At 39.7% G+C, this 11815-nt stretch overlaps 1 protein-coding gene across 1 annotated transcript in view; it reads right to left on the bottom strand.

Moving 5' to 3' along the window:
- The window catches only part of Pgr (progesterone receptor), a 59412-nt gene that overhangs the window by 28410 nt on the left and 19187 nt on the right, over positions 1-11815 (bottom strand). The window contains exon 3 of the mRNA XM_050162193.1: positions 9007-9123. Within this exon, the coding sequence (XP_050018150.1) occupies positions 9007-9123 (117 nt within the window). The remainder of the gene's footprint in view (positions 1-9006; positions 9124-11815) is intronic.

Here is an 11815-nt window from a genome sequence, read left to right as displayed (position 1 = left end):
GGTGAGACAGAAATCTTTAATTAATTAATAAAGAAATAATAAATTAAAAAAGAAAACCTGCCAGTAAAATCTGCCATATAAACAAACAAACAAAAACACATGATCATATCATTAGATGGTGAAAAAACCTTCGACAAAATGCAACATCCCTTCATGATAAATATCTTGGAGCAAGCAGGGATACAAGTTGCATAACTAAACATAATAAAGGCTACATACAGCAAGCCAACAACCAACATCAAACTAAATGGAGAGAAACTCAAAGCAATCCCACTAAAATCAGGAACAAGACAAGGTTGTCCACTCTCTCCATATCTATGCAACATAGTTCATGAGGTTCTAGCTAGAGTAATAAGACAACAAAAGGAGATCAAGGGGACACAAATCAAAAAAGAAGTCAAACTCACTATTTGCTGATGATATGATAGTTTACACATGTGACCCTCCCAAAATCTACCAAGGGACTTTGATAACTCATAAGCACCTTCAGTAATGTAGCAGGATACAGATTAACTTTAAAAAACCAGTAGCCCACCTGTACACAGAGAAAAAAAAATGGACTGAGAAATAAATCTGAGAAACATCATGGTTCACAATAGCCTCAAATAATATAAAATATCTTTGATTAACTCTAACCAAACAAGTGGAAGATCTGTATTACAAAAACTTTAAATCTTTCAAGAAAGACCAGAAAATGGAAAGATCTTCCATGCTCTTGGGTAGGTGGAATTAACATAGTAAAAGTGACAATCTTACAAAAAGCTATCTATAAATTCAATGCAATGCCCATCAAAATCCAAGTAAAATTCTTCACAGACCTTGAAAGAACAATACTCAACTTCATATGGAAAAGCAAAAAACCCAGATAGTCAAAACAATCCTGTACAATAAAGAAACTTCTGGAATCATCACAATCCCTGACTTCAAACTCTACTACAGAGCTACAGTACTAAAAACAGCCTGGTATTTGCATAAAAACAGACAGGAGGAACAATGGACCTGAATTGAAGACTCAGATACCACTCTACACACCTACGAATACCTGACTTTTGACAAAGAAGCTAGAAATATAAAATGGGGGAAAAAGGATATTCAGTAAATGGTGCTGCATAACACTAGATATCGACATGTAGAAGAATGCCAATAGACCCATATCTATCACCATGCACAAAACTCAAGTCCAAATAGATCAAAGGCCTCAACATAATACCAACTACACTGAACCTCATAGAAGACAAAGTGGGAAGTACACTTGAGTGCTATGTCACAGAAGACTTTCTAAATATAACCCCAGCAGCACAGACACTGAGAGCAACTATTGATAAATGGGACCTCCTGAAACTGAGAAGCTTCTGTAAAGCAAAGGATACAGTCAACAGGACAAAACAACAGCCTACAAAATGGGAAGGATCTTCACCAACCTCACATAAGACAGAGGGCTGATCTCCAAAATATACAAAGAACTCAAGAAATTGGTCATCAAAAGAACAAATAGTCCAATAAAAATGGGGTACAGAGTACGCTTAATAGACAAATCTCATAGGGTTCTGGTAGACACTAGAAGCAGTTTTAGTCAGCAGTGGTAAAGTAACTCTGAAATGAAAAGAGTCTTAAGCATAAAGGAAAAGTGAGACTAAAATGCTAAGGGTGGTTTCTGCGTCACACGTGTGGGAGGGTGGAGCAAGCACATCTAGACAGTGATCTGAAGACAACACAAAGCTGAAGAATTCAGGGCAGTGGACAGGGAGCAAGATCAGGGCTCTTGGCTCCTGAAATGTGAGCTGAAAGCCTAGAAAAGGGCCGTCTATGAGGGGAAAACTGGGTGAAGGTCAGAGAAAAAGGAGGTAGCCACTATCACAATGATCTTGCATAAAGAGGGGGTGTGGCTTCAGTTTTTATTATAATAACTGAATGTCAGAACAGTCCTCTTGGCTTCTGAGCTGAATTCAGATTGGTAGGATTCTCAAGGAAAAGTGTAGTGGTGAAGCATTGGGGAAAATGCCAAAGAAATAATAAAACTTTTACTATAAAATGCATGGTCCTCAGCCAGGGCATCGTTTCTCTACAGGAAGAGAAGTGTGGTTGACCTGTGTGTGAAGGAGAGGTGAAGGGAGTGGGCCAGAAACTGTTTCCTCACACAACTTAAGAAAACTGAGTGTATGACTCCCTACAAAAGCAAAATAACAACACGTTTAGCTACAAAAAGCTTTCTAGCAAGCATTACTTATTCATTTAATTAGTAACATATTTGCTTAATTATTCCTCCATGTAAAGATTTCCTTATTTTTGAAAGAGCATTTTTCCATAAATGTAAATGAACTGTATTCCTTTCTGAGTGTGTGTGTGTGTGTGTGTGTGTGTGAGAGAGAGAGAGAGACAGNGAGAGAGAGAGAGAGAGAGAGAGAGAGAGAGAGGGAGGAGGGGGGGAGAGAAAGTCATGAGTCATTATACAGAAATGCATTCTAAAGGCAAGAAGTCAGACATAGGAAACCCTACTGAGAAGTTATATCACCATCCTTAGGGGTGGAACTATCTTCCTACTTAGTGATGCACAGCAATGTACTAAATGTAAAAGTTCACTGTGACCTGTGAAAAGCCAGGGAAGTGATTCATAACATCAAGAATCCCAGGCACTGGAAAGACCAAAGAACTTTAACATCATTCTTAGGGTGAGAACAGTCACTGGAGCAGATAGGAACAAACAGTCTATTAACAGAATCTCTGCCTTGACATGTCAAAACCATATTTCTTCTGACATTCCCCATAGAATTTTATTGAATCTTGAACAAGAATTGTCTCTCATATTTTACCTTTATTCCAAAGGTTTATATGTGAAAGGAGAAATCTTAGGAAGAAGGGACAAATGTAACTGAAGAAAGAGAGGGAGGGAAAGGGGAAGGAGAGGAAGGAAGAAATGAAAGAAGGCTGGAAGGAAAGAGGAGGGTGCCAGGTCCTTCTTCAATGTGCAAGAAGAAATTACTGCCATAGTACTCTCCTCTTAATGTGGAGGAAGCCAGCTCTGAATTACCCTGATGTCAGTCAGAAGTGGGCACATCATCTTCAACTCACAAGTACAGCATCCTCTACTTGGGAAACTTGAGTTGAATTTAAACTGTGATGACAATGAATCTAGTCCTTTGCACGAATGACCTTCTTCCTGGGTGACATGAGCTGGATGATTTGTTCTGCAGATTCCTGTCAATTACTCTCAGAAAGTTCACTTATATTTGAATCCCATGATTCTGAAGTGTACTGACCACTTCTTTCTGATAATTCTGTATACATCCACTTACGATAAATTAGGGAGGCTATTGTTGTATTTTTGTTCTTAGTAGTGTTCTTAGGCTACCACTAGATTTCAATGATTTTTTTAAAATATACTGAGTTTTTTAATCCCAAAATTTCTTCTCTAAAAATGTTTTATGCCTGCTACTGGAAACCTAGCTAACTACTCAGTACTAGTAAAATCCTGGTTATTGAAAGATTCTACAACCACCAATTTATTATACCAGTGTAATCCCTAACAGCAGTCTGTAAACATTTATCTTTATGGCCACAGTTAGGTGTACTCTTTGCCCATCACCAAGGAAACTTCTCTCTGCAACAGACAGAGAACATTTCAGAAGACCTCAGCCAACCAAAGTGCAGAGGAGCCCAGCCTCAGTGGGTATATCTACAAAATACTCCCACACCTAAGGCTCAAGGAGCATTGCAGAAGAAGGAACAGAAAGACTGTGAGAATTGGAGGATCAGGAAGTTTGCTGTGAGACTGTGTCTCCTAGTGATGTCAGATGCTATGCCATATAAAGTCCCATCAACATGACTGCCCAAACGTGAGTTGAACAAAGATGACAATAACAAACTTGACAACTGGATGTGGAATATCTGACAAGGCCTCAACAATATGCAAAGAACTTTAGACAACTGAAGGAAGCTGGGAGTGGGGAGAGGTGGTCTTTCACAGGGAAGAGCACACTGATTGGTCTGGTACCATCAAATGGTCATCCCTTAAAACATACAGACAAGTAACACTATTTGGACTCAACAGATTATAGTTGGAAAGATATATGTATATACAAATACATTTATGGATGCAATAACAATTACTGAAAAAAGGATACCATGAATTTGAAAAAATGTATGGAGGAGACTTTAAGGGAGGTCATGGAAAAGAGAAACATTATAATTAAAACACAAACTCAAAAACAAACAACAAACCAAAAATGCTGTATTAGGTTAGTCTTCATTCTGAGACTGAATTATTCTGAAGACAATATATTGTTTTGGAAGATAAACTAAGTTGAAACAATTTCAATCAGTGGTGGTTTGGAATATTGTTGAAAATATCTTTTTTTTAAAGAGGAAAGATAGTATATACTTAATTATTTCTGAGGTAAAAACAGAGTAAGCAGTGGAGACTCCTAAGGCAAACATACTTTAAATACCATCTTAAAGGATTAATCCCTGTCTTTATTCTACATAAACTTATTGAGTTTCTGCATTAGATACTACACAACAAAGGTCTTACTCTTTCATCAACATCCCCCAAAAGGCTATATGTTTGTTTTGGCCACTTTGCATCTTTACATTAAGAAAATGGAGAACCAACCTGCATGCCAGCTAGCCTGTAAAAGTTCTCATTTATATTTATTGTCACATTTTAAATATCAATAGTTTCCCTTCATTCTCAAAAGACCATTACACATAAAAATAGTTTACTGATGGAGGTACACTCTTCAAAGTGATTAACTTCTCTAATATTTCAGAAGGTCTGGGACACAGTGTGGAGTCAGTGACAGGCAAAAAGAAGAACAGACAAGGAAGCTTGGCCAGCAAGCTCCTAGCTCAATATGTTTCTCTAACCCTTGAGGCTGCAGCTGTAGAACAAGTTTTACCCACAAACAGGAGATATATAAAGAAATCTGAAGCAACTCCAAGTTGACCTTGCTGCTATCTATGGTCTGGAGCTACTTTCTTATACAACCATGGCACAGAATCCTTCCTTTCCCCATGCTGAACTAAAGATAAAATATAAGTCAGAGTTCATGAGCAGTGAAGAGAAAGAAGGCAGGCAGAAGCAAATCACATGCAGACATAGATGAAGGTGACCCAAAACACAGGAGTGGTGGAGACAACTGAGGAGAGAGAAAGGATTTCAGGGATGAAAGACTTGACTGAGTGTGAAAAGGGGGTTTATTCATAGGCAGACCAAGGATAATTTGTTTGAAAAGATCACTTCTATACTGTCTTTTGAATGGAAAGATTCTTGATGCTCAAAGATGGCTTCTAAGCTTCACTTCTTCCCATTCCACTGACTTATGTTCTAGAAATATCCTCGCCAAGATGTGTAGCATTGTCCTTTTTCAGATATACACCATTTCCTTTATACACACCATCCCCCCTTTTCTCTTATAAAGTGTTCACACTCTGGGGCTCTTCTTCAATACTTGGGCCATATCTTTCAGACTTCACCCTCCCCTTATCCTTCTTAGCATAACACGGTGTGGCACAGGGGTTGAGCATGCTGCCTTCCTGTAGAGGTAGGGCAAATGGAAGTAGAGAAAGCTACATGAAGCATAGTATGTAAAGGAAAGCCATTTGTAGAGGAAGACCACATTTACCTGGCCTCACTGACTAGAGGAGCTCTGAAAGATGCCAGGCACTTTAGCAAGTGGTTCACAGAAGGCCCAGGAGGATTTTACTTCCCTTCGCTCTCCACTTTAAGATCTCTTGAAACCAGATCACACGAAGGCTGTGGTATACTCCTGGCTTCTCTACATCTTCCCCTGGTGGACTCTGCCCATGCTCTCCAGACTCAGACCTGCACTTTTTCCATTCCATTTTCTTGGTAGAGATTAGACAGTTCTGAAAGTAGGATCAGCAAGGACAACTCTAAGCAGGGTGTGTAACACACTCCACAAACCATATTGGTCTGATCCATTCATTCTCAGGAGGAGTGAAAACCACTTCTGCTACAGAAGCTGTTTGGGGCAGTACCTTGAATGTATGTTTAAGCTGTTAGGAATGTATTCACTCTGCTTTAGGAAAGCTATCACCATCAAACTCATTGTTTCAGAAAGAGCTAAGTCAGATAAAGATGTGGACTGGAGTGAGGCTCAAGGACAAGCTGTCTTCCTGATATGCATGCATCTATCCAACTGCTCAATGTTGTTCACAGAATCTTTGTCCTCTGGTATGTGTCACTTACCCCACTGCAGAGTACAAGTCCCAAGAGGACTGAAGTTTGTGAGACAGTGCCTGTTCGAGCCCCAGAGAGTGCCAAGGGGGCTTGCCTGGCATCACACCCCAGTGCCACGTTCATCTTCACCGCCAAAGCACACTGCCCAGTCTCTCTAAAAAGATGAGTTCTGGATATCAAACTCAAAAGTTCTCCTACTTGCAAGACAAGCATTGTACACAGTGAGAAATCTTATTTTCTACTGCTATCAAAAAAGAGGGAGAAAGGGGAGTGAAGGAAGAAAGATGCCAGAAGATGGAAGGATCTAAGCTACAATAGTGATAACATAAAATTGTGAAAATAGAGTGGTTATTATGGAGCTGTTAGGGTATGGCTTGAATAATGGAAAACTAACAAGATGCTTGTATAGAGAGGACACGAAAAGATTTTACAAGCTTGGATGGCAGGGCAGAGGCTGGAACATTGAGATAACATGAGACTCTCTAGGTTAGACCCCACAGCATCACACATACTCTGAAGATTCTGCTCAGAACACCATTTCTAATCTGTGGCCAAAGGCAAGAATATTTCAAAGACATTTAAGAGAGAATTCCAGGTTAAAGTTCCTGATAGATGGGTCTAGTGGATGGCCCTATACCCATTAGTATGTGGGCAGTACAAACTGGTCTCGGTGAATTATTTTAAAGGAGAGAGAGAGAGAGAGAGAGAGAGAGAGAGAGAGAGAGAGAGAGAGAGAGAGAACACAACATTGGGTAAGGTGAGGGGTAGATCTAGGAAATGGGGGAGAAGTAGTAGTTAAATAGGAACAAAATCCATTATGAACTTCTCAAAGAATTGATTGATAAAAATGTTATAATCCTGATGAAAGAAGATCATTACATTAGAGATCCTACTGTTCTTTAAGACAACCATGCCATAGAAAAAGCAGTGCTGGAGCCAGGAAGGGGGTCACAGCATCTCTAAGCCCTTTTTGTAGCAAGATGAGTAACTTGTGAGAAAGTGTGGGAGGTCTCAAAGACATGTGAGGAAAAAGTTGGAAAGGGAAGAGGAAGAACGTGAGGCTCAGGGCTTGAGAAGTACCGAAGGTGGGTGTACTGATGTAGTCATGGCCTCTAAGTACTTCCCCAGCCAGGCATTGTATGGATACACTTGAGACTTGGGCGTTGACCTGGAGAAAATAATCTCTAATCACGAAACCATAAAATACTAGGAATGCAGCAACTCAGTGAATTATTGCAGCTCAGCAAAGTAGCCAGTATGTTGAATGGGTGTTAATTTTGCCCAAGAACACTGGCAAAATTTTTAGGGAGGAAATAACACTTGGGTGAGGTTTTAAATTTGAAGAATATTGGTCTAAAAATAACACATCCCAAAGGAGGAAATGTGGAGCATTGAAGGAACACATGCAGGCTTGCTTTAGGCAGCTACAGCAAGAAGAAAACTTTTTAATCTCAAGGTGTAATGCATGCTTCATTGTGCTCTTGACAGGTTTTAGCTATATACAAAACTGATTCGTAGACATTCTTGTGAAAGGCATGACTATCCCCCTCCTTGTGGAATGATACTGGGTCTATCAGCTACATTCCATGGTAGGCCCTGTGCTCAGGAGAAGTCAGCCAACACAAACTGGATCCCACAGGATTTTATTCTTAGAGAGAGAAAGGGGTAGAAGTTGTGTGGGTAGGAGGTGAGGATAAGTCTAGGAAGTGTAGTGGAGGGATGGATATGATCAAAGCACATGAAAGTTTCAAAGGATACTCTCATTATTATTCTAAAGACTGGCACTAACATGTTTGTGTGTACGTGTGTGAGAGCAAGTTGTGTGAAAGAGTGTTCATGCATTCATGTGTGTGTGGTTGTGGAGGCCAGAGGACAACCATGGGTGTCATTCCTCTGTCTTTTCTTGAAAGAAACTGTCTGCTAACAGTTGTGGAACTTGCCAAGTAGGCTGGTCTGGCTAGCCACCGAGCCTCAGTGACATCTTGGTCTTTAAAAAAGGTGGATTCTGGAGATTAAACTCAAGTACTTAAATTTACAACACAAGTGTTTTACTGTCTCTCTAGTTCATGACTTTAACGTGGTTTGCTCTCTCTCTCTCTGTGTGTGTGTGTGTGTGTGTGTGTGTGTGTATGTGGACACAGGCACACATATGTCATGCTGTCCATATGGAGAACAGATTATAACTTTGGGAAGTTGGTTTTCCCCTCCCACCACATGGGCATTTGAACTTGAGTCATTCGGCTTAGCTACTTGCCATCTAACAGGTCCTACTCTACTGCGTTTACTGCTATATTATTAAAAGCAGTCTAATAACAAAAGCACAGACAGGGAGTGACTACTGTATGTCCTTGAAATGGATTCTTAGTCAATGGTGGCAACCTGATTTAGTTTGTTATTTCTTAATCTGCATCTTACAAACTTTCAGAATCAAGTTCTAAATTTAAAGAGATCTCTGATCTTCTATTCTACGGTTTAGAAGACTAATACCCCCAAAATGTTGGTGAACTATTTAAAATCACTTGTAGAGCCTAGACTCCAACCCATACTACCTAAAGAAAGGTCCAGACACTACCATAAAGTCTACCAATATACAACATAGATGGATGGGGGTTCCTTTCCAAACAGAATTTAGCATGCTGGAAGTCTACAGAGTTAGCAGGATTGTATCAAACTGGACTATGAATGATCATCATCAATAAAAGAGAAAAAAAAAACAAGAATAAAGATGAATGAAAAGTTGGGATTCTTCTGACTCAATGTTATAATAGAAATATAAACTACTATACTATTGACAACATCAACATTACCTCCAAGGACCATGCCAGCCTGACAGCATTTTCTCAGGCGACAAGCTGGGCAGTTCTTTCTGCGGATTTTATCAACAATGCAGTCATTTCTTCCAGCACACAAATAGTTATGCTGCCCTAAAAAATGAAAAAGTACAGGTTATTCACAAGTTCTAATGATTTCAAGTCAAAGGGTAGACACTGAACATGAAGTTAATGGCCCCCACCTCTTGCTGGCCACCCCTACATCCTGGAAATGAGACATACCTCACCTGTGACTTCAGGTCCTAAACGAGGTGATGGTAAGTGTTAAAAATATTTAAACAACTCTTTACACCTAAAGAAGGAAGCTGGGATTATCTAATTGAAATCAATATTTATATCAAGAGAGGCAAAGATCTGGGTAATCCAGCATTTATAATCAAGTGGGACAGGGCATTTCTGATAGTTGAGCACACTGGCATAAAGTCACAATTTTAAGGGGTTGACATAACTCACATCACCTGTCTTGTGTCACTCCAGTGGACACCCATAGAATACTGGGATGGATGCACAAATGGTCTGAATGGTTTTGTAGTATCTGGAAACTCATTCTAAATTATGATAATCTTTGGAACCAAATGCTGGGCCATCCAAATCATGAAGCAGACACAGCATGACTGAAGGTAGCTACAGGTTAATCTCTATGCAGTTTGTTTGGCTAAAGAAACATAGCAACCATGCAGTCCCAAGAGTCCTCTTAGAATGATGTATGCATGGAGTCCAGACACTGCTTCTGTAGCACAATGCTTGCTCAGAACTTCTAGCCATTAAGAATGTAAGGGACTTCATTACAGCTGCCATTCCTTTAGGTACATGTTTAGGTTTTAAAAGAAATCAAGAATAAAAGAACTGGATTTGTACCAACTTTATGTGGAAATCTATACAGTCTTGAACTTTGAGGTGGCAGCCCAGTACCATGTCTATTGCCTCTACTTTTCTACCAACAATCTTTCCCAGCTTATAATTTGTTTTTAAGAGTGCATCATGCTCAGACATATTTGCTTCCTTATTTTGATGGCTTCTGTGTATAGCATTGCTTCCCATCAGTCCAATATAACATGGTCATTCTGCAAGTCCATAGGAGGGCAATCTACTAAACTACTCACATACATGCAATAGGAATTAGCTGGATGCATGTCACAATAGAAGATACTGTTTAGCTCCCAATTAATGATCAGAGTATCTGCCTCTGTTGAAACCTAGGGAAGAAGCGTATAACACAACATGCTGATAGTTCTTTCTCCTGGGGAAATCTATCATCTACTTCTGAATGAGATAAGATGGGAGGAAGTAGAAACATATATTATAATATACCTTTTCTACAAAGAACATGCATTTTTTTGTGTATGGGTAGATGTGAATGCATGTCTTTGTATGTTTGTGTGTGCATGTGTTTGCTCCCACATAGGTGCACAGGGTGTGACTATGCAGGTCTGCATGTATGTGTGCAGCTGTGTAGGTGTGGAGGCTAGAAGTCAACCTCTAGTGTTATTCTATAGGAGCTGTCCACCTCATTTTTGAGAAATGATTTCTTACTTGGACCTGGGCTTACCAATTAGGCTATGTTGGCTGGTCATAGAGCCCCTGGAATCCACACAGCTCTGCCCTCCTCACTGAGATGAGAGGCACACACCCCATACATGGCCAAGTCTTCATGCTTATGCAGCAGCACTTTTCAGCCAAGTTATCCCCGGTCCCCTCTTTTCTTTCAAATTATTCATGCCCTTTTATGTTCAAAGTCTCATCCTCTCTTATGCCAAGTGTCCCTGTCTTACCAGTAACTCTCTATGCTTCTGTGACCACCTCCCCTCCTCTGACTCATCTTTCAAGGCTCTACTTATTCTTCCCCTACTGGTCTAACCTGGCTGATTCCAGAAAACCTTACATACTTTTCTGTGGACCAAATGCTCATTTCATAAAGTCTGCGTGCCTGTTTTTCCCAGTAGAAGCTGGCCTTTTAAAACTTTAACATTTCTGTATAATAAGAATTTGATAAACATTGGTTGGATAAATATATCCATCTTAATGCTTATTTTTTACTTATGGCCATTTGAATATAGTCATACACAGCAATAAGACCTAAAAGTTTTATGTATTGTCAGGCAATACATAAATACAGAAAATAAAAGCAATCATTTTTATCCCCTTCAAGAATTTTTATTATATAACATTTTTATAAAGAATCCATTGCCTTTTATAGTACTACATCATGAATTAGATTTATAAGGCAGCAAGCTTCTCTTTGTGGTGTGTGTGTGTTCATCAGTGGGTGGATGGATAGGAACATGCATGTTGAAGTGAGAGACAGCTCTGGGTTTTCATGTACCTCTTCACTCTTTTTCCCACAATTGATTATGTGTTTATTTCTTCCACATCTTAAAAACTCTATCTACATAGAGAATAGTAGATATCTAAAACATTTTTATTATGATAATTTTTTATTATATTTTTATTATTTAAAACAACTTTTAAATTTAAATATATTTTGATCACAGTTTCTTCTTTCCCAAGTAAGTCCTTCCAGATCCTCTCCCTCTCCAAACTCACCCAACTTTAAGTTCTTTCTCAAAAAACAACATCTGGTGATGGATTGAGATAGAGACAGAGACCCACACTGGAGCACTGGACTGAGCTCCCAAGGTCCCAATGAGGAGCAGATGGAGGGAGAACACGAGCAAGGATGTCAGGACCACGTGGGGTGCACCCACCCACTGAGACAGTGGGGCTGATCTATTGGGAGCTCACCAAAGCCAGCTGGACTGTGACGGGAACAGCATGGGATAAAACC

The sequence above is a fragment of the Alexandromys fortis genome, unplaced genomic scaffold, assembly GCF_014885135.2.
Source record: "Alexandromys fortis isolate MF-2015 unplaced genomic scaffold, M_Fortis_MF-2015_v1.1 scaffold_112, whole genome shotgun sequence".
NCBI lineage: Eukaryota > Metazoa > Chordata > Mammalia > Rodentia > Cricetidae > Alexandromys > Alexandromys fortis.
Note: the sequence above shows the minus strand (reverse complement) of the source record. Positions and strands in the feature narration are given on the sequence as shown.